The sequence below is a fragment of the Rhinoderma darwinii genome, chromosome 12, assembly GCF_050947455.1.
Source record: "Rhinoderma darwinii isolate aRhiDar2 chromosome 12, aRhiDar2.hap1, whole genome shotgun sequence".
Taxonomy (NCBI): Eukaryota; Metazoa; Chordata; class Amphibia; order Anura; family Rhinodermatidae; genus Rhinoderma; species Rhinoderma darwinii.
This window is the reverse complement of record NC_134698.1, coordinates 12622010-12646444: the sequence shown is the minus strand read 5'-3', so window position 1 is coordinate 12646444 and position 24435 is coordinate 12622010. Positions and strand designations below refer to the sequence as shown.

The following is a 24435-nucleotide window of genomic DNA, read 5'->3' as shown; positions in this document are numbered from 1 at the left end:
AGTGTGACTCTCAGCGTCACACTGACAGTTTATAATACGTTACACTACCTAGGTAGTGTAATGTATTATAGCAGCCATCAGTGCTGCCAGGCTTCAAGTAAAAAATAAAGTAATAAAAATGTTTTATAAAAGTGTAAAAACAAGTTATAAAAGTTACAAAAACAAAAAATGCTTTTTTTCCTATAATAAGTCTTTTATTATAGGAAAAAAATGAAAATGTTAAAAAAAGTACACATATCTGGTATCACCGCGTTCGTAACGACCCCAACTATAAAACTATAATATTATTTTTCCCGCACGGTGAACACCGCAAAAAAAATAATTAAAAAACAATGTCAGAATCACAAATTTTTGGTCATCAACCCTCCCAAAATATAGAATAAAAAGTCGCATGTACCCCAAAATAGTACCAATAAAAACTACAACCCGTCCCGCAAAAAACAAGCCCTTACACCGCTTATTTGACGGAAAAATATAAAATTATGGCTCTCAGAATATGGGGACACAGAAAATAAATAATTTTATAGAAAAGTGATTTTATTGCGCAATCGCCACAAAACATAAAAAACCTATATACATCTGGTATCGCCGTAATCATACCGACCCGCAGAATAAAGTAAAATGTAATTTATACCGCATGGTGAACACTGTAAAAAAAAATATACAAAAAACATTGTCAGAATTTATGTTTTTGTCACTTTGCTTGCCAAAAAAATCTAATAAAAAGTGATAAAAAAAAATCACATGTACCCTAAAATGGTACCAATGAAAAGTACAGATTGTCCCGCAACAAATAAGCCCTCACACGGCTCCGGTGGTGAAGAAAATAAAACCGTTCTGGCTCTCAGAATATGGCGATGCAAAATGTGCAGAGTGTTCCAAAAGCAGATGAGATCGGGCGCCATTTATCAGTGCGACTCTGGCCACATATCTGCGGATTATTATTTATGTACCCCATTATTATACCCTCTTATTATGCCCTGATGTTCTCCGCACAGATTACATATGCCCCCACATTATAACTGAAATACCAGCAAAACCCAAAACAGAACAGTTACCAAGCAAAATCTGCGGTCCAAAAGCCAAATGGCGTTCCCTCCCTTCTGAGCCCCACAGCGTGCCCAAACACCAGCTTACGTCCACATATATGACATTTTATATCCGGGAGAACCCGCTCAACATTGTATGAGGTATTTGTCTTCAGTGCACAAACTGGGCACAACATATTGTGCATTAAAATGGCATATCAGTGGAAAATTTTAATTTTCACTTTGCACCATCCGCTGCGCATTAACGCCTTCGCGCACCACGACTTAATACAATGTTGTGGTGCGAGGGGTTATATATGGAGCGGGCTCACGCGCTGCGCCCAATCCATATTCTGCAGGTGTCAGCTGTGTATTACAGCTGACACCCGGGACTAATGGACAGGAACAGCGATCGCGCTGTTACAGGAGCCTGTAAAATGACATTATACTGCAATACATTAGTATTGCAGTGTATTGTACCAGCGACCTAATGATAGCTCGTTCCAGTCCCCTAAAGGGACTTTTGGGAGGTTTCCACTGTTTTGGTACCTCAGGGGCTTTGCATATGCGACATGACACCCGAAAACCATTCCAGCTAAATTTGAGCTCCAAAAGCCAAATATTGTTCCTTCCCTGCTGAGTCCTGCCGTGGGTCCAAACAGCAGTTTATTACCACACATGGCGTATTGCTGACATCGGGACAAATTGCTTTACAAATTTTGGGGTGATTTTTCTCCTTTATTCATTGTAAAAATTAAACATTTCTATGTTTTTTCAGAAAAAAGTAGATTTTCATTTTCACGGCCTAATTCCACTAAATTCAGCAAAAAAACTGTGGGGTCAAAATGCTAACTATACCCCTAGAAAAATTCCTTGAGGGGTGTAGTCTTCAAAATGGGGTCAGTTTTGGGGGGTTTCCACTGTTTTGGTCCCTCCAGGGCGTTGCAAACGCGACATGGCACTTAAAACAATCCTGCAAAATCTGCGCTTCAAAATCCAAATGGCGCTCCTTCCCTTCTGAGCTCTGCTGTGGGTCCAAACAGCAGTTTAGTACCACATATGGGGTATTGGCGTAATCGGGAGAAGTAGCTTTACAAGTTCTGGGGTGCTTTTTAATCTTTATTCCTTGCAAATATTATTTTTTTTTATATTTTTTCAGAAAAAAAGTAGATTTTCACTTTCACAGACATACTCCAATAAATATAGCAAAAGACCTGTGGGGTCAAGATGCTAACTATACCCCTAGATAAATTCCTTGAGGTGTGTAGTTTCCAAAACCGTCTCACTTTTGTGGGATTTCCACTGTTTTGGCACCACAAGACCTCTTCAAACCTGACATGGTGCCTAAAATATATTCTAAAAAAAGGAGGCCTCAAAATCCACTAGGTGCTCCTTTGCTTCTGAGGCCGGTGTTTCAGTAAATTAGCGCACTAGGGCCACATGTGGGATATTCCTAAAAACTGCAGAATCTGGGCAATAAATATTGAGTTGCATTTCTCGGGTAAAACCTTCTTTGTTACAGAAAAAAATGTATTACAAATGAATTTCAGCAAAAAAAATTAAATTTGTAAATTTCACCTGTACTTTGCTTTAATTCCTGTGAAACGCCTAAAGGGTTAAGAAACTTTCTGAATGCGGTTTTGAATACTTTGAGGGGTGAAGTTTTTAATATGGGTTGATTTATAGGGTCTACCTAGTACATAAGGCCCTCAAAGCCACTTCAGAACTGAACTGGCCCCTGTAAAAATAGCCTTTTGAAATTTTCTTGAAAATGTGAGAAATTGCTGCTAATGTTCTAAGCCTTGTAACGTCCTAGAAAAATAAAAGGATGTTCAACAAATGATGCCAATCTAAAGTAGACATATAGAATATATAAAATAGTAATACCACACAAAATAGTTACTATCTGTTTTACAAGCAGATACATTTAAAATGAGAAAAATCATAATTTTTGCAAATTTTCTCTAAATTTTGGTGTTTTTCACAAATAAGCAATGAATTTATTGATCAAATTTTTCCACTAACATAAAGTACAATATGTCACGATAAAACAATCTCAGAATCGCTTGGATAGGCAAAAGCATTCCAGAGTTATTAACACATAAATTGACACATGTCCGATTTGAGAAAATGGGGCTGGTTATGAAGGTCAAAATGAGCTCGGTCTTGAAAGGGTTAAGGCAGATTTTCCTGCCTGCAAAAAAACTCTGTGTGAACAGGGCCTAACCAGTTTCTGTTTGATCTCAATGGTCACTGCTGCTCTTTCTGTTTGTTTACATCTTTTGCTTCTGGCTGTTTCCTGTCTTGTAACCCACCGTACCCATGATCCCTTGCTGCATCTGAGAAGACAGCTTACACCCCCCCCCCCCCCCCCCAGCTGGATGGAATTCCGGGCGAAAAAACGCACCGAACTGTGGTGTAGTTTTTCGCCTGGAATGTCCGCTGCAGAAAACTGCAGGCCGGCCCCTTGGGATCACGTCTCATCCCAGGAGAACGCTGCAGCCTGCGATTGGCTGCAGCGGCGGTCACATGGGATGAAACATCATATCTTCATTCCTCAAGCCTTGCATCACCTCCTTCCTTTTGAGTGACAGCTCGTCCGTCCCCCCCCCCCTTCCCAGCACACAGGAAATCTTGTGCATCGATGTCACTATAGCGGCGCATCCGCAGTAACTAGATTTGAGGCCCGGACGAAGCAGGGAAAGGTGACGGACCATACATGACGGGCGCATGCGAGCTATCTCAGACGAGACTTCGAAATTCAGGGCGGGACAGTTTTCGACGGTGGGTGGGCATAAGAAGAGGAGCGAATGAGACTGCAGGATTACTACAATAAAAGGCGCAAAGTGTTTGCAGACCGTTATTTACGTTTGGAGGAGGAGTTTAGGAGAGGGGATAACGGCAATGAACTTTTTGACTGCCTTCCCTGCTTGGTCCGGGCCTCAAATCTAGTTACTGCGGATGCGCTGCTGTAGTGACCCGTTGTGCGCACTCATCAGAACACGACATCGATGCGCAAGATTTTGTGTGTGCTGGGGGGAGACGAGGTAAATTCGGAAAAGCTTGAGGAATGAAGACGTGACTCTTTTCTGCTCATTAGCATACGGCACTGGAACACCAAAAAATTGAATACTAGGCGGTACAGAGCCGACTTAGAATAGAATTCTAGGTTACATGAAAATGATTTTTCACCCACGACCACCAGGTATTCTTTAATTCTTTTTTTGCTTTTTATTTTTTATTAGTCCCCCTAGGGACTGCAGGGAGCCCCACTGAGTCCGAGAACGCGCTTACCTGTCCGTCTCTGTGGCCCCGTGTAAATAGAGCGGTACTGCGCATGTTACATTGAAAGTAAACAGAACGGTGGCCGAGCAAGCGCAGTACTTCTACGTTCACATGGGGCGCACGGGGACGAGCAGGTAAGCCCATTCTCGGGAACGGTCGGGCTCCCAGCAATTGGATCCCCCACCAATCCGATACTCTTTACCTATCCTGTGTGTAGGTGATTAAATATCGATTACGGGAAAACCCAATCCCTTAACGACCCATGACGAAAATACGTCATGGACCAGGGGGTGTTGTTTGGTGTGGGCTCACGTGCTGAGCGTGCTCCATACAACGCAGCTGCGTATTACAGCTGACACGCTACTCTAACGGCCAGGTACAGTGATCGTGCTGTTCCTGGCCATTTAACTAGTTAAATGCTGCGGTCAATAGCGGCCTCGGCATTTAAACCATTAGGAGGGGGGGGCCTCCGACAGCCCAACGGCCCCCCCGCAGCGCGATCGGAGGGCGCCGATGGTAGTCATGGCAGTCCGGGGCCCTAATAAATGCCCCCTGGTCTGCCTTCTTTCTGCCCCTGCTAAACCAAATGTTGCGGCTCTCGGAAGGCGGGGAGTGAAAAACTAAAACGTAAAAACGAAAAATGTCTGGGTCGTTAAAGGGTTAAGCGTAGCCCGCTCTCCGGCCCAAAGCTACCGAACCCTCTCCTGCAAAGCTCCTGTTTGGGTGGGTTTTCGTGAACGATGGTTGCCTTCGCAACCGGCCCACCCCGCCGTCCGTTCTAAGCTTTGGGCAGGATAGCCAGCATGGTCTGTACACTTGTTACTGTTTTCCTATTCAGATATATGTGCATTATGTCACAGAACCTACATGTGACCTGTAAGATACAATGTTGGAATTGTAACACATTTGTATTTTTTATTATCACTTTCACCTTTTATCTTTTACTGCACCACTTTCCAGGATGCCACGACTAAAGAGAACGAAGAGATTAAAGAAGAGAAAGCCTCCTATAAATCGTGGGAAAAAACCAAGGAAGACGTCTCTACAGGTTACATACGCCTCGTTTTATTGTGTATATACAATTCATTGTTGCGTTACCGTTTTAAAGATGGCGGCATGACTTATTTATTTTTGGACACCTATTCAATTTATGAATTGGCTCAAGTCAATCTGGCCGTGTTTTATAAGCAATATGGGGGACTTCAATGTGTGCGTTATTTATATATATTTTTTACATTACTTTAGTTGGAAAAGTTTTTTTTTTTTTTACATTTTTGTTTTTTTTCACTACTAAAAACGTTATTTAATTTTTTTTTTTTTTTACACCTTATTAGTCCCCTTATGGGACTTGAACCAGCGATCGTTAGATCGCTGGTACAATAAACTGCGATACTTATATATTGCAATACTAATGTATTTCAGTAGGGCTTAACAGCGGCAGAGTGAAGGCAGCTTTGGGGGCCTTCATTAGGCTCCTGGGCTGCCATGACAACCATAGTCACCCCCCAATCTCATTGCAGGGGGGGCCGATGAGCTGTCGGAGGGTGGCACCCCCCTCTTTCTAACGCCTCAGATGCTGTGGTCGTGATTGACCGCAGCATTTGAAGGCTTAAACAGTCAGTAACAACGCGATCGCCATTAGTCCCGGGTGTCAGCTGTGGAACACAGCTAACACTGGCAGGGTATTGAGTGCTCTCCATACTTCTCCCCCTGCACCAGGACGTACTGGCATTCCCTGGTGCATTAAGGGGTTAAAGGGGTTGTCCAGTTTAGAATACACCGTATTAGGGGATTAATAGAGGTTCCTCTATCAGGCTCCTCATCTATTGATCAGAGTGGGGAGCGGTTACAAATAATGTCTCCCACACTGGAGGACCTGTCCTGTATTGCATAGAGACAGCCCATTAATTGGAATGGGCAATGTGTAATGCTTACTTCCCCTGTGTTGGCGCTGCAGTGAAATTTAACACTCATGGCCAGGTTTCCCCATGGGTTCCACATAGATTATAGTTGATCGCTTGGGGTCACTTTGCGATCCATTTATTACCAAGGGAATCTTCTAACAATTTTCCAGCGCTGATGACGTCGGGGCTGCGGAACACAGCGCCGACGTCATCAGCGCTGGTCCATCAGTGGGCGGTGGAGGAGGAGGGGGTGTGTCTCAGACTTTCAAAGATTTCCAGAGGAAAGTCTGAGACTGTGGTGGCCAGTTTGGAGATTGGTAAGCGGGGTCCAGAACTACGAAACAGAGGTCAGACCACTCACTGACAGCACACTGCTACTGTGGTTATAAACAGCAGAGCCAGCAGTATTCAAGAGGAACCAGAGTCTGCAGTAGGAGGCGGAAAGTTTACACAGGCAGCATCAAGTGTAGTGAGAGTAGAGAACCCATAACAGAATGTGTGAGAACCCACGGCAGAATATCCATGGAGAGTAAGGAGAGATCAAAGACACATGCATCAGTATTGGAAGTAGAAAGCAGTTCAAGAATGAAGCTGTGCTGTTACATGACATCTAGTGAAGGCAGCAGCATCCTGGAGTCACAGACGTCACACCCAGCATATATTACTTGGAGACACGTCCACATGACACAGATCTAAAACTAGGAGCAGGTTGTAAACTGAATATCAGGGGGTTTGATAATGAAAGGAAATTGCACCCTGAAACTTAATGCAACATTTTTAACTCAAGGTAACCATTGAAGGGGTTTTCCAGGGAAACAAAATGTTTGAACTAACATTTTATGTTACGATTTAATAAAGTTGCTAATATAAAGTCTGTATTAAATCTGAAGACTTTCCTTCCTATTCTCCCTACATCTGAGCTGCCGGAAGTCGGAAGTTCTGATTTTCGTCTGTCTCTTTTTTTTTTTTTTGTGATACCTCACTAACCTACGTAATGACGCAGGGCTGCTCTTTACTACTTATCCTGCCCACCTGCTTTATCTGAGGTGCAGTCACAAAATCCTGTTACTGCACCTCAGATATCTAATGTGATCCCCATCATAATATATGTACCCCATATATATATATAATAAAATCGTGCTGCTATTGAAGTGCAAGCAAAGCATGAACGGAGCGTACATAGAGGAGGCCGTGGACCAATAGGATGCCTCAAAACCCGAGACTGCTGACGTACACCTGGATTTGAGGCAACCTATTGGTCCACAGTCTCCTCGATGCCCGCCTCTTTGATTACGCCTCAATGTCCGTACCATTTGCCTCCTTATTAGCGAAACTCAGTGCTCGTGCGCTGCACGGCCTGAGAAAAAAAATATCCCTGGAAAACCCTTTTAAGGGCCTCTACACATCAGCGTACCTAGAAAACCCCTTTAAGGCCCTCTACACATCAGCGTATAGTTTTCTGTTGGAGGTATACGTGGGGAGGACTCCCCACGTATATCTCATATTGAAGGCTGCAACATATCCAATTGTATAGGCTTACAGTGGGATTCGTATCCTTAACACTCCTGGCAGAGCGCTACCTGAAGCACTGTGCCCATGGAGGCTTCTGACGTCACTGCCCATGTATGGACGGTGATGTCAGGTGCTTACAGCGCCGGAGTCCCCATCCAGAACATTGGGAGTGCTTTGGCTGGGGACTCCGACCCTGGAGAAGCTGCGGACGTCACTATCTTTATATGGACAGCTACCTGATGCTCCTTTCGTGGACTCCGGCCCTGGGGAAACTCCCTGACGTATATAACTGTGGCTGATGCCATACAATGGCGTATGTCACACGTAGGTTCCGATGTTAAAAAAATTAATAAAAAGCATATATATTTTCTACTCATTGCCTTTAAGAGGTTAAGTAAATAGTTCATCCATTTTGGTTTTAAATAAAGATAATTTCTTTTTTTGTATTTTAAGTTTCCTGCAGAGTTTGAAGACGTTGCCGTATATTTCTCAACGGAAGAATGGGGATGTTTAGAAGAAGGGCAGAAGGAGCTCTACCGACAAGTCATGATGGATAATTACCAAACCTTCTGCACCCCGGGTACGTTTAAATTTCATCTCCGGTTACCACGAACTTCTCACTTGTCATAGAAACCTGTCAGAGGTGGTCATTCCGGGAACTCCCACCAATCTGTAGAACAAAGGGATTGAGCGCTCTCTTGCCTTCACGGGCCTCAGACTGTAATGTATTCTAGTGTACGGTCTTTGTTTCTCCTATGAAGCAGAGAGTGGTCGGAGTTACCGCAGCCCCTTCGCTCTCTCACTCGGTGGAGGTCACAGAGCTCAGACCCCCACCAATGACAACAGGTCTCTGAAAATGCCAGACGTTAGGCCCCAATGCGCACAACCGTAGATTTCATCCGTATTTATGGACCCATGCATTTCTACAGCCGACGGACACCTTTCCGTACATATACACGCGAATGTGTCCAGGCCGTAGAAAGCTTCCGTAAAAAAAACAGGACATGTCCTATTATTAGATTTTATGGACCGTTCTCCCATACTTTATAATGGGAGCGCGGCACGCAAATGCGTGTGACTGTCCGCGGCCGACCGTGCTGGTTTGTGATTACAGGCACGGTCGTGTGTATGGGGCCTCAGGGTCACGTTTATTCTGTTTTTGAAAACATTTTTAAATGGAACTAGTAATAAATAAAGGAAGGTTATGTCCAATTCCACCATTTTTTATTGTTCCCTGGAATCTAAAATAAGAAATTTCGCCAATAGTCTCGATTAAAACGTTTTATGTCTGCAGCTCCTATGCAGGATTATGTGTTGCCAGACTACAAATAAACCCGGTGTAGTCTGATCCTCCGTCACTCGGCTTCTCCCTAACCCACCGAATGTGTGTTATTAAATAGGAGACAAATGTAGGATTTTTACCAATACATGATTTCTATTTAATACTGACTTCATTGCCTTTGTTCAGCCCACCGTAATCAAAAACCCAAATTAATATCATGCCTTGAACATGGAGAAGACCCAACACTAACAGGCCCAGGAAGACTGGGTGAGTATGCAGTTCTTGATATTTTTGAGTGGGGGGGGGGGCTAATACTGGGACCCTTATTGCTCTTTAGAAGGCAGGTCTACCATTCGTGATGGTGAGGTGGCATTGCTTGTATGCCCAGGCACTCTATTACTGCAGGATGAGGAGAGTTGTGGTAACACATCAGGCTGTCTCCTTCACTATAATGGAGGGTAAACGCATATATTCAGCACCCTCTGAGCCAAGATAAGTAGCTTCTATACTGACCATAGCAAAGGGAAGATGGCTGCTGAGAAGAGTGATGCGTTATCTAGGGGAGGCTGCTGAGTGATGTGTTATCTAGGGGAGGCTGCTGATGTCACTTCCGATCTCCAATTACAGACTCTGTTAAAGCTTCCTTCCAGGGGTTGTCACATTCTGAAAAGGGTTCTTTCTGTAGAGACATCCCCTTTAAATCCAGTTAATACTATGTTAACTCTGCCTTAAAGGCAATGGACATCTTAGCAGACATTTTTATTATTAATATTATTATTGCATTGTCTTCATTTCATCAAGTAAAACCTATTTTAGATTGGTTTTAATTTCAGATTTAGCAATTTGTCTTCTGCAGCTTGTATGTCTTGCAATACAATACAAGCTGCTGGTAGCCATACAGTGATCGGTCCGACAGACCAGCTGAATATCGGCTACTTTCTAACGTTTCTCTTTCTGCTTTCCTGAACGCTAAGCTAACATCTCTACAACCAAAGGAAATAAACCTAAATCAAATTAGATGTCAACTTAGATTAGGCTTCAGGAGAGCAGCGAGAGAGGCAGGGTAGAGAGGAGCCGACATTTAGATGGTCTGTCGGATTGAGCACTGAATGGCATCCAGCAGCTTGTGTTGTATTGTCAGACATACAAGCTGCAGAAGACAAACATCGCACAATTTTTAGTAAAACCAATCGTAAATATTTTATTTTTTAAATACATAAAATGCAATAATTATTTTTTGCAATGGTGTCCATAGCCTTTAAAGTGTACACGGAAAGCGTAACCATGTCCAAAAAATATTAATGATTTTGATGTAGGGGCCTTTTGGTGGTGGAGACCCAAGGGCAATCGCCCCTTCTGTCCCCCCTGTAATCCATCTGGCTATTGCTCCTAGTGCACAGAAGCACACACATAATATAATGAAAATTTGCAAAATATGCTACGTACTAAGGCCCAAACTCTTAAATTAAAAGCTTGACACGAGCACGACCCAGGGACTTTGTATTCGGAACGAAGGGTGTCTGCTGCAGTGTACATGTGCTGGTAACAGTACTGAGTTACTAAGTCATGTCCCATTCACATCATGTTTTTTGTTTCCTATATTTAGTGTATACGTTTGGAAAAGCTCCCATTGTATATGCTAAACGTTGACGGATGCCGGCCAATGGCATCTGTCACCCATAGGCTATTATGGGATACGTTTGACCGATACGTCAAGAACCCTTAGGACCTTTTTATGACGTATTCATTAAACGGATGCCATAAAAGCCTACGGGTGACGGATGCCACTGTTAGTCATGCGTCACGGTAATCCCTCACCCATAGACAATTATGGATCCTTTTAACGTATACGTCATGAAAAGCTCATACGATTAATGTATGCCTGTGACATGCGTCACCCATTGTCTTCCATGTTTAAAAAAGTTATACCATGCGGTATACATTTTTTATGCGGGATACCGAAGTATACCAGCATGACGAAGGCCGAAAGGACATTCTTTTGATCTGTCGGGCTAATAAACCCTATGGATATGTTTTGCGTGTATGTTTGGAGCTTTAATGGCTTACGTGCTAAACATGGTGTGAACAGGGCCTTACCTGCAATTTATACACAATATATATATAATATATATAGTCTACGTGGTGAAAGTAACTTTTTCACCTATCACTACACCCATGCTATAAAGTATCTATATGTTGGCCGGTTTGCTTTTTGATTGACCAGGTTCTCCCGGTGTATACCATTTGTAGATGCCTCCAGATACCAATCGGATGCGCTGCATACATCGTTGTTTACACCTGATGGAGTGGCAGTAGAAGGTATACGTTTAATTGATGACTTAGAAGATCTGCACACCCCATTAAAAGAGGACACCATGGCCACCGAGCGTCGGTACAACTTTCGAGACAGAGTTGCATTCGAATACTCCATGTTTTTTGAAGATGAAGTAAGAGCGCTTAAGAGGAAGAAAAGTTTACCGGTGAAGTTGAGATATGATAAAATAAAACCAACGATTAGCGGGCTGTACTGTTGTAGTGAATGTGGGAAAAAGTATAAGCAGAAATCGACCCTGGTCAAACACCAAAAATTACATACAGGCGTGTCCTGCTATATCTGTATGAAATGTGATAAGTCTTTCACACAAAGGTGTCATCTAAGGAGACATGAAAGAATCCATGCTGTGGAGAGACCGTTTGCCTGTCCTGATTGTGGCAAATCTTTCAGTGACGGTTCCTCTTTGGTGAAACATCAGAGAATTCATTCCGGGCACAAGCCATATAAATGTTCGGAGTGTGACAAAACTTTCAGTATTAGTAATTATCTAATTGTTCACCTGAGAACTCATACTGGGGAGAAACCTTATGTCTGCGACCAATGCGAGAAGAGTTTTACACAAAGTTCTCACCTCGTTACGCACAAAAGAATACATACGGGTATAAAACCGTATGGTTGTATTGAATGTGGAAAGGGCTTTACCTCTAGTTCCCACCTGATCACCCACCAAAGGACCCATACTGGAGAAAGACCCTATCCATGCAAAGAATGTGGGATGGCCTTTAAGCACAGCACCCACCTTGTGTTACATAAACGGAAACACACCGGGGAGAAGCCATATAGCTGTGATAAATGCAAGAAGAAGTTTTCCCAGAGGCCACTGCTCCAAAGACATCAGCAAAGGCATCATGTAAATGAATGATGACCCGATTTATGTCAGAGTACCTATAATATCTGGATTAATTTTAGGAGATACTTTTGTAAATTCGTACCTCATTTGGTTTTGACATTTACTTTTGTAAATGTAAAGACTGCAGCACATGTTTTTGAATGTAATTGTCTTGAAACATAAAGCTTTGTTTGCATACATGTCTTATTGTTGACGCAATCCCGTGCAAAATATATTAGACTGAAGGTTTGGATGGGTGTGTCAACGGACACCCTTCAGTTAATTTGCCCAGATCCAAATCCAGTAGTTATATCGATATATCGGAGAGAAGACACCGAGACATGCTTTGTATACCCAAAAGTCCTTCTCTAGTTTATTGTTAGCATGCAGTTACAATTGTATACCATAAGTGGGGAGTTGGCTCGAGCTGAACCAATCCCAAAAAAGGCAGGTTTCTCATAAGAAATCATGAGTAAGATAAAGCTTCCTACGAGAATCTTACAGCTGCAAAGCCAGCAATTCTACATTCTCATAGGAAACCTAGATAAGGAAAGGTAAAATCATGAGTTCACAGACCGTCCCAGCATGAGCTTGATTTTACTGGGAACAGATACTTCAAACTATACAATAGATTCTTCATACAAGCGAGTCACATAAACACACTTTACTTACTTTCACACTTATGAACCTCTATGAGGCAATGAAGTAGCAAAAAAAGAAAGAGACACAGAGCGCTCCTCTGGGGTGATTCCACAGAAACAGGGTGGTCAAAAATAGTGTGTGTGTGTGTGTGTGTGTGTTACACTAACCTTTTGGAGTTGTACTAGGTGGTCGGCACAACTCGATCATCCAGCATGTGGAGCCTGCTGGCCTTCAGAGTGGACACCGGCGGCTGAAGAATCGGCAGGATTCGACGTGGAGAAGAAGTTCCAGATAGCAATGAAAAAAATAGTCACTCTTAGTAGAAGGCACTGGTGTGAAGGATTGGACCAAATTCCCAGTCAAGGCGGAGTTTCACAATAAATGGAAATTTATTTCTTTAAAAAAGCTTATATAAGCCTGATGAAGACCTCAGTTTGAGGTCGAAACGCGTAGCTTCTGTGACCACCTGTGCAACACATTTCATCACACATGTCTTTTTTAAATAAATACATTTCCATTTATTGTGACACTCTGCTGTGACTGGGAATTTGGTCCAAACCTTCACACCAGCGCAGGAGCGGCTTCTACTAAGAGTGACTATTTTTTTCATTATTATCATGAACCGCTATGAAGAAGAGCAGAAGTGCACACAGCTGTACTGTGTTAAATAGCACAAGTGGCACAGCATGAAATGTTGTATTTTTTTTCTAGTCCTACAGTCCTAGTTATATAGGGTCACTAGCATTTCCAAAACTTTGTGACCTAGGGACATGTCAAGCTTTGATCAAAACGGGTCCAGGTGCTAAGACCACTATGGATTGTTTCCAAAAAGGGACAGAAGGGCTCCGCTTGTTTTTTCACTCGTGGGAGATGCGAGGTAAGTAGTGTACAGTCCATAGATCTTCTCTGAGCCCAGGAGATCCAGAAAAAGATGATCAGAGCTGAAAGGGCACATTGCTCAGCTGAGCGCATCTGCCTCTTCGTTCCCTGTATCCTAAGGATCTCCACACCTGTGTTCCCTACGATCAAAAGTTGACTGACCTGTCAGAACTTTTTTTGAATTGTCAGATAATCTTTAAATGGTCACAGTCGTTTCAATAAACTTTGCATAAATCAATAGTACAAGCGAATATATAAAACTTTGTAATATTTCTTATTAGAAAAAACTTCCTCTTTTTCCACTTACGATTCTCTTCTCCTCACCACTGCCTCCAGCGCTGATCATTCATTCACAAGAGAGATTATCAGCTCACTGAGGGATCAGGTTACGTGATGCCCATAAAAGTATATGGTGAGGGGAAGTGGAGGGAACTGCAGGAGCTACTTGTAAGGCCCCATGCACACGACTGTGCCCGTAAACAGCCGTGGACAGCCACCCGCATTTGCGGCCCGTGCTCCCATATAAAGTATGGGAACTCAGTCTGTAAAAAGCAAACAATAGGACATGTCCTATTTCTCACAGAGCCTTTCTACGGCCCGGATACTTCCCCGTAAATATATGGGAAGGGGTCCATCGGCCATAGAAATGAATAGGTCCGTAATTACGGACGAAATCTACGGTTGTGTGCTTTGGGCCGAAGTGTAATATCTCACCCCGGTGCTGGATTCACAGCTACACTGCTCATTGCTGCTGTATAATGTCCTCCATGCTGCTGCTTCTGAGGGTGTGCTACAGAGAGGTAGAAGAGTAGGATCTTTATTGTGTATGTGCAGGTTATGGGAGACATCATAACATCTAGTTTCTGCTTCCCTCTGGAGCTAAACTCAGGAAAAACTGACAATGAAAGAGAGATCATACAAAGTTGAAAATTTGCAAAAAATTCCAAAGACCAGCCATATAATGCCCAGAAATCGTGTTATTCCCCATATTCACACACGAGATCTTATTCTGGAAAGTCACCTGAAGCGACGGGTACACTTTTCAACTTTGAGTGAGGAAAAGACTTAATCATCCAGCTCTCCTCGGTCTTCTATCGAATTGGCTCAGCTTAATTGACCGATCTCTCCCTATACATAAATGGAGAGAGACCTGTCAATTAAGCTGAGCCAGATGGAGACGAGCCAGAGTAAAGTAAGTGCACCTGTCTCTATTTCATGGTGCAAACTTGTTCCCTTTAGGCTGTTTGTAGTTAATAAATCTATTGTTTTAATGTCAATTATCCATCTATGTACTAACTTCCTGGTGGGCTTGTGCTAATATACATCAGCCAGTCTGAAAAAGCAGAGCTTCAGTGAAAAGCTGTGTTGACATCGATGGATTTTAGGCTCCTTTTAACTTCCATTAGATAATGCAGCTAAGCTGCAGTCACTGATAATAGTTGTTCCCTAATGGGGTTGAACCGAAAAGCTGTCAACACTGAAGAAAATAAATTGCATGTAAACCTTTCTCCGATGTAGTTCCTTTCAGATATTTTTTTATTCCATAACTGGACATCTGCTTTAGATCTTTTACTGCCATGGCTTACGGGACAATTTTTTCCACTTTTGATATACAAAAATAATACCTGAATTACAATTTAAAATAAAAAGTCATTATACTAGTCCTTCTCAATGAATTAGAATGTCATCAAAAAGTTCATTTATTTCAGTAATTCAATTCAAAAAGTGAAACTCATATATAATATAGATTCATTACACACAGAGGGATCTATTTCCAGCATTTTTTTCTTTTAATGTTGAAGATTATGGCTAACTGTTAATGAAAATCCAAAATTTAGTGTCTCAGAAAATTTGAATATTGGGTAAAAGTTGAGGATTGTAGACTCATGGTGTGACACTCTAATCAGCTAATACACACAAAACACCTGCAAAGGTTGCCTAAGCTTTAAAATGGTCCAACCGTCTGATTCAGTAGGCGTCACAATCCTGGGGTAGACTGCTGACTTGACAGTTGTCCAGAAGACAGTCATTGACACCCTCCACAAGGAGGGTAACCCACAAAAGGACATTGCTAAAGAAGCTGGCTGCTCACAGAGTGCTGTATCCAAGCATATTAATGGAAGGTTGAGAGGAAGGAAAAAGGTGCACAAGCAACAGGGATAACCGCAGCCTTGAAAGGATTGTCAAGAAAAGGCCATTCAAGAATCTGGGGGAAATTCACAAGGAGTGGACTGCGGCTGGAGTCAGTGCTTCAAGAGCCACCACAAACAGACGTATCCAGGACATGGGCTACAACTGTCGTGTTTCTTGAGACAACGTCAGAAGCGTCTTACCTGGGCTAAGGAGAAAAATTATTCATTATTCCTTATTTATCATTTTTTCACTAAGCTTTGTATGCATTATCAAATTTTATTTTACACAGATATTGTATCTATATATATTTTCCTAATATGTTAGTTATATGTATTATATATATATTTTTTGTTTTAATATTTTTTTGTCTTATATATATAAAAACCAATGTATATGCAGTTTTATCTATTTATAATTGTTTGGATGTATTGTCATACAAGTTTGACTCATGGATGCTGCTGTTATTTGTATTGCAGTGGTTATGTTTGAGATACATGATTTATTTCCAATATCTTATATCTGTCTTCTTATATATAGTGCAATTTGACATATATTTAGTAACATCCTTAAATGTGTCGTTGGGTCCTATGTACATTGTTCCTGATTGGATTTCATGCTGTTCCACAGTTTGTCAAATATGCTTATAGCTGTCGCACCTGATGGAATATATGGTCACTATTGTTTAAACATTGTATTTTCATTCCCTTCTTACTTCATATTTGCTGTCTGATCCTGCACTGCGTATATCTCATGGGATACATTCTTTCATAGCAGTAGGTGCTTGTGCTCTTGCGCCGGGAGGGTTTTCTCGGCTTCCCTCTGACTCGTGCGTCTGCATCTGGGTGGGCGTGTATCTGCGGCGTCAGTCGCCGTTGATCCACGCCCCCTTGATGACGCGCGTTCGGGGGATTGCTACGAGTCTTCCTGCTCCCGATGCATGACGCCAGTGTATACACTTTCACTGCCCCATGTGAGCCTCAATTGCTGACACGATTGGACGGCCATATGTTTTAAAGAGGGAGGTTCCTGCTGGAGAGACGGCACCCCGGGACGAAGGCATTTCGCCGAAACGCGCGTCGGGACTGACGTTCTCTCCATGCAGAGGACTACAAATGGGTATGTTACATATCTTCTCTCCCCTGTATCTGTTTAATTCAACTACCTTCACTACCACTGCAGACATGCTGTGTTATTCACACCAGACCCTAGCTTAAAGCTTGCAGTTTTGCTGTCATATCTGTGCACTGGGCACATATGTCTTATATTCTAGCTCTTTTCAACTGCATACATAAATGTGTCCACTTGGCAGCAGATGTTCAAACACACAGAAGCTTTAACTATCTGGTACAAGGCTTACATCACCTAGGGATAGAGATATATACCGCCACCCGTGACAGTGTCATTTAATATATTTTTTCTGTATGTTCTCTGTATGTGTCAGACGTCTTCTGTGTTTCATGCTCATTATGACTCATTTTTTAATGTTGTAATATCTAATAAAATTTATACATTTTTCAATTTACTTGTGTTAATTGTGCCCTATATTCTATAGGTTTATATTAGTTGTTTAGGGCAACACACCAAGGGTTACTTAGCGCACTGAGGTCTAGCCTTTTATGTATAGGCATTAGTATAGTGTATATTCATATACATACTTATTAGACCCCTTTTCCTGCATGTACCAATAGGTTTATAAGGAGAAAAAGGACTGGTCTGTGGCTCAGTGGTCCATCTGCTTTCAGATGAAAGTAAATTTTGCATTTCATTTGGATATCAAGGTCCCAGAGTCTGGAGGAAGGGTGGAGAGGCATCAATCCAAGTTCCATGCGGTCCAGTGTGAAGTTTCCACAGTCAGTGATGGTTTGGGGGTCATGTCATCTGCTGGTGTTGATCTAATGTGTTATATCAAGTCCAGAGTCAGCTCAGCCGTCTACCGGGACATTTTCCAGCACTTCATGCTTCCCTCTGCTGCCAAGCTCTATGGAGATGCTGATTTCATTTTCCAGCAGGACTTGGCGCCTGTCCACGCTGCCAAAAGTACCAATACCTGGTGTAATAACCACAGTATCACTGCGCTTGATTGGCCAGAAAACTCGCCCGACCTAAACCCCATAGAGAATCTATGGGGTATTGTCAAAAGGAAGATGAGAGACCCCAGACCCAACAATACAGACGCGCTGAGGGCTACTATCAAAGCAACCTGGGCTTCCATAACACCTCAGCAGTGCCACAGGCTGATCGCCTCCATGCCACGCCGCATTGATAACACCTCAGCAGTGCCACAGGCTGATCGCCTCCATGCCACGCCGCATTGATAACACTTCAGCAGTGCCAGTCTGAGCCCCGACCAAGTATTGAGTGCATATACTGTACATACTTATCACTAGGCCAACATTTTGGTATTCAAAATAAGTTTTGATATTGGGCTTATATAATATTAAAATTCTTTGAGAGACTACATTTTTATTAACTGTTACCATAATCATCAACATTAAAAGAAAAAATGCTGGAAATAGATCCCTCTGTGTGTAATGAATCTATATTATATATGAATTTAACTTTTTTAATTGAATTACTGAAATAAATGAACTTTTTGATGATATTCTAATTCATTGAGAAGGACTAGTATACCCCTATACCTATATATTTTCTGAAAGTAAACCTGGCACCTTGTGAAAATGCCACCCTACCGGTTTACACCCATGAGCTCCTCTAACAGGTTCCCGACCGCTGGCCGTATTTATACGGCTAGCGGTCAGGGTCTCTGAAGTCCGCCGTATAGACTATTTACGGCGGACTTCAGAGACTGTGCACGCGCGATCGCGTGCACACAGCTCTATGCCCTGGCTGTTGCTAACAGCCATGGGCACTGGGCAGAATGTCAGGGGTCAATCTTTTGGCCCCTAAACATGTGATCGCTGTGACAACCAATCACAGCGATCACATGCATTTCTGCATAGAAAACAGTGTGCACGCGATCGCGTGCACACAGCCCTGTGCTCATGCTGTTACCAACAGCTCTGGGCACTGGGCAGAGTATCAGGGACCAATCTGATGGTCCCTGAACATGTGGTCGCTGTGAAAACCAATCACAGCGACCACATTTGTTTTATTTTGACTTTTCTGGCAGTAAATCTCCTGCCTCTTTTCTTCTCCTCAAACATTGTTTCAGTTTGAGGAGAAGAAGAGACTCGGGAGAATTGCTGCCAGAAGAATACAGTGAAAAAATACAGTTACACTCTAAAACATTCCCTGTATAGATAGATTTCTATCTATCTATACAATCTATCTATCCATCTATCTTTTTTTCTATCTATCTACCTTTCTTTCTTTTATTCTATTAGAATAGGCAGGTAGGGAGTATATAATTATTTATATATCCACATATATATAATATATATAGCAATAGCGGTTTATTTTTTTGTTAGCGGTAGTGTAGATATATATAGCAGTTAGTTTGTGTGTTTTATAAAAAAATAAAAAAAAATAAAAAATAATTTGTTTAGTTAGTGTTCGTTACGTTATGGCGAGGAAGTTGTTTAGCGCCGAGGAGGCATACGCCATGCTGTGGTCTGAGTCGGAGACCGCATCAGAGATGGCGTCAGAGATGGAACCTGTTTTGGGCAGTGACGATGACAGCGTCACTTCAGGTTCATCTTCAGGGGACGTTGTCCCTGATGCAGTTTAAACTGCAGAACATGAAAGCGCAGGGCCAAGTAGCGCTGTAGCACGGGACAGCCTGGTCCCTCCAGTCCAGGCTCTTGTATGGGCACCTGCCCCATCTTTTGGGCCTAGAATCCACGGATTTACTGCCACTCCTGGCATAACCGTGGACAATACAAATTTTGTCCAAATGGATTACTTCCATTTATTTATAACGGACGACATCCTAAATCAGATTCTCCACAAAATGAATTTATATGCCACTCAATATATTAGGCAGAAACCTTCATCCACCCATGCCAGAGATTGGACGCCCACCAATTTACAGGAATTAAAATAATTTTTTGGGCTCACCCTAAATATGGGTATTGTCAAAAAGCCCTCCATTAGGTCTTACTGGTCAACAAGACCCGCACAAGCCACCCCAGTATATTCTGCAGTAATGCCCAGGTCTCGTTATGAGACAATAATGAGGTTCCTCCACTTCAATGACAACGCACAGGCCCCCCCAAGTACCGATGCAAACCGGGATCGGTTGTTCAAAATAAGACCACTAATAAATTCCCTGAATAATTTATTTCTGCAACTGTACACCCCTGAGCAGAATGTAAGTGTGGACGAATCCCTCCTCAACTTTCATGGCAGACTTAGCTTTCGCCAATATCTACCTTCCAAAAGGGCAAGATATGGTGTTAAGCTCTACAAATTATGTGAAAGCGGGTCAGGATATACCACCGCCTACAGGATTTATGAAGGGCGGGACCGCACAATAAATGTTCCTGGATGCCCCCCTGATCTTTCCACCAGCAGTAAGATCGTGTGGGAGATAATGCAGCCTCTGCTTCACAAGGGTACCACCTGTACTGTGATAATTTTTATTCGAGTGTGCCCCTGTTTAGGCATTTGCATGCTGCAAGGACTGGGGCATGTGGTACCATGCGCAAAAACAGAATTGGTTTTCCACAGCAATTAGTGGGGAAGAGCATGGTAAAGGGGGACTCCTGTGCTTATGCATCTGAAGAATTGCCGGCGGTCAAGTTCAGGGATCGCAAAGATGTATATGTGCTAAACACGATTCATACCGCAGGAACAGTGGCAGTGAGGGAAAGAGGGGCAACATCGGACAAGCACAAACCAGTGAGCGTGTCCGAATATAACAAGTACATGGGGGGGGTGGATTTAAGCGACCAGGTTTTACAGCCCTATTTAGTAAAACGCAAAACTAAAACCTGGTACAAAAAAGTGGCCATTTATTTGTTACAGGTGGCCATCCACAACTCATTCGTGCTCTACAAAAAAAACAGAGGCAGAGACACATACCTGGATTTCCAGGAAAAAATTATTGAATGCCTCATATTTGATGTTCAGGACACCAGAGAATGCCCCCAGTCTGAGGATGTCACGCGACTGACTGAAAGACACTTCATCAGTCGGATTCCCCCAACACCAACCAGAAGCAACCCTCAGAAAAAGTGCCGCGTCTGCAGAAAAGACGGGCACCGCAAAGATTCCCGATATTTCTGTCCCTCATGTCCCTCACAACCAGGCCTGTGCATTGAGCCATGTTTTAAAAAATACCACACTGTTCTGAATTATTAGATTTTAGTTAATTCGTTGAAAATATATTTGCCCTACATTACGTTTTTATTTTTCCCCTGATTTTACTCCAAGGGTGAGGGAGGGAATGGGTGGGGGGTGGATGTCATGTTTGCATATTCTCTAAAGATCATCTGCTGGAGGGCTCCATTTGCATAAACCTGCAATTTCTTATTTTAGAAAACCCCAAAAAATAAATTCCCATTATACCCCTAGATGAATATTTTGGGATTTCTGCTTCAAGAGCAGATATTTTGGAAGTGTTATAGAAACTCTGTTGAGTTTTGTAAAACCAGCTTTGAAAAAAAGCGATTTGTGAAATAAGCTTCTTCTATCGTCCGCCCTCCTACATCTCTATGTGATAATAAGGCCCACATATTTGGTATCCCCATGCACAGGAGAAGTGGAAGAATGTGAACGGAGATTAATTTTGTCCGTGGTCTATGCCGTGTGTGGAAAAATGCTGGTATAAACTGACGCATTTGCTAAAAAATTGCTAATTTTATTTTGATCCATCTTATTCAAGAAACTTTCAGAAGAAAACTGGACTGTCTAAAAATATGATAAACCCCTTGAAGAAAACCTTGTGGGGTCTACTTGTGTGAATGAAGTAATTTATGGGGTGATTCTAATGTTTCAGCAGCATTACGCCCCCCAGAAGACAGTATGCGGCTATAAAATCAAATGCAGAATTCCTAGACCAAAAAGCCTCCTTTTATGCCAAGCCCTGGCACATGCCCGCACAGTGAATAAGGCACACATATTTGGTATCCCCATGCACGGGAGAAGTGGAAGAATGTGAAAGGAGATGAATTTTGTCCATGGTCTATACCGTGTGTGAAAAATACTAGCCTAAACTGACGCAATTGCTAAAAAATAGCTGATTTTTTTTTTGTTCCATCTTATTCAAGAAACTTTCAGAAGAAAACTGGACTGTCTAAAAATATGATAAACCCCTTGAAGGAAACCTTGTGGGGTCTACTTGCATGAATGAAGTCATTTATGGGGTGATTCTAATGTTTCAGCAGGATTACGCCCCCAACAAAACAGTATGCGGCTATAAAATCAAATGCAAAATTCCTGGACCGAAAAGGCCAAAAAGCCTCCTTTTATGCCAAGCCCTGGCACATGCCCGCACGGTGAATAAGGCACACATATTTGGTATCCCCATGCACGGGAGAAGTGGAAGAATGTGAAAGGAGATTAATTTTGTCCGTGGTCCATACTGCGTGTGAAAAATGCTGGTATAAACTGACGCAATTGCTAAATTCTTGCATTTTTTCCCAATTTTGCCCACTTTAGAGAAAAAAATAAAAATGATATATACTGACAAATGCCACTAAAACAAAGCCCTATCTGTCCTTTAAAAAGAGTATAAAATTCAAAGATGAACTTTATTCACCTGCAGAGTTATAGTCATCTAAAGAAGCGCATAGCAAAATTGTGAAATTTGCTCTGGTCATTTAGCTGTAAAACAGCCTAGTCCTTAACCTGTTAATGCAATTTTGCATATATTCAAGAAATCAGCAGCACAGCCAAAAAGGTTTCACCAGCAGGAAAGGACAACTCCCCAATCATGGGTGGTGCACGCGGTGAAATGTATCCCAGGTCCAAGGGGTAGAATTTTGCATCAAAACATAATGTTTTGTAAATAATGCATAAAAATTCAAATTGACCCAAGCAAAACCTTAGATGTACAAGAACATCCTAAAAATAAAAGTTCAAGTGTGAAAAGTTCATGCATGCCACTTATACCTCTGTCTACATGCACATACGGTATCTTCACAAAATCATCAAAACTAAACAGTCCAAAATTCTCCGTCATCTAGATCCTAGTCAACAAATGGCCTGATTAACCTCTTAGCAACATCCACTGGACATGTCAGATGTGAGCTCTGTCAATATGACTCGGGCTCTGGGTGGTCGGGATCCCAGAAGTTTAACCCCTCAGATGCCATGGTCAATAGCGACCGGGCATCTGAGCAGTTAGACAGAGGGAGGGGGCTCCCTCTGTCCCTTGATCGATTCCCCCCCCCCCCCTCCACCACAACTAAATTGCCCGGTCGCAATGGCACATGGAGGTCTAGTGACAGCCTGTAGGTCTGCCTTCTATGCCCTCCTATTAAGCTTTGCCAGAGGATGGGCTTAATATGGGAGCACAGAAGAAGAAAATGGCACTGTTGACTGGGGCAGATCTTTCATAAATGGACTTGTGGCATTCTACGACCCATACTACTAGCAATGTTTGTCTATGGAGATTGCATTGCTGTGTGCTTGATTTTATGCACTTCTTTGCAATGGGTGTGGCTAAAACACCTGAACTGAATAATTATAAGAAGTATCTACATGCTTTTGGCCATATAGTGTAAACTATTTCTTTATTTAAATATTTATTGATTAAAAACTCTTTTGTAATGTACCTTTAAAAAAAAGATCTTTCACTTCTGCAGCATCTATGTATCACAGTACATAGAAGCTGCAGAAAGACATTCTGAGTCGAATCCGTCAGTGAGTTGCACTGAGGGTTTGCTTGACAGCGGCTCCTGCGTAGATCCACTTTGACTTGAGCAGACCTGAGCATAGAAAATCGCTCAGGAGCCGCCGTCGGCCAAGCAGTCCATGCATCTCACTGACGGATTTGGCTCAGAACGGCTTTCTGCAGCTTCTATGTACTATGATACATAGAAGCTGCAGAAGTGAAACTGAATTATTTTTATAAAAGTTCATTACAAAAGTCATTTTAAAAACTAAATAAAAATGATTTCAATTAAAAAATATCTCCAAAGGTCTACATGGCCTTTAAGTTTTTATGTGACCAAACTTCCAAGAAATCAAAGTGTATATCCTGTACTTTATAAAGTTCTTTTAAAATATAACTACAATTTCAGTAAGACACTTTACAAGTTTTTCTTAATTGGGTTCTAGAAAACGCCTCGGGAGCGAGACTCATGTGACTTATCTGTTGTATAATCATTAGCTAACTCCGGCAGAATGTATATCCCAAATGGATGAATCCTGGTGATGATTGTTGTAGTGGTATATAAGTATCTGCCAGTTCTGTTCCTCATCATTTCTGCCCATTTGTAAATAACTTATTACGTCTGTACTTATGTATAACATTAGCAATCTATTTTTTTTTCCTCTATTATTTCAATAATTCAAAAAAGGATGCTATATATTATTGCCTATATATGCTAACGCATTACTTTGACATCGTTTTTCTTTTAGAGATTTGTCATCTTTAAGGTAAGATCTAGCAATTATGTTCTTTCTTCTCCTCGTAATTCGTTTTCTTCTTCTCCACCTCTTTGTTTCATTTCAATTAAGTTTTGATTTACTTTACCTAT

The 24435-nt window shown here is 42.1% G+C and overlaps 1 protein-coding gene across 1 annotated transcript in view; it reads left to right on the top strand.

The window, feature by feature from the left end:
• Positions 1-12371, top strand: part of LOC142665119 (uncharacterized) — a 31312-nt gene extending 18941 nt beyond the window's left edge. Inside the window, exons 7-10 of the mRNA XM_075844667.1 lie at positions 5274-5361; positions 8183-8309; positions 9198-9278; positions 11262-12371. Of these exons, the coding sequence (XP_075700782.1) occupies positions 5274-5361; positions 8183-8309; positions 9198-9278; positions 11262-12208 (1243 nt within the window). The 3' untranslated portion in view covers positions 12209-12371. The remainder of the gene's footprint in view (positions 1-5273; positions 5362-8182; positions 8310-9197; positions 9279-11261) is intronic.
• Positions 12372-24435: the final 12064 nt, after the last annotated feature.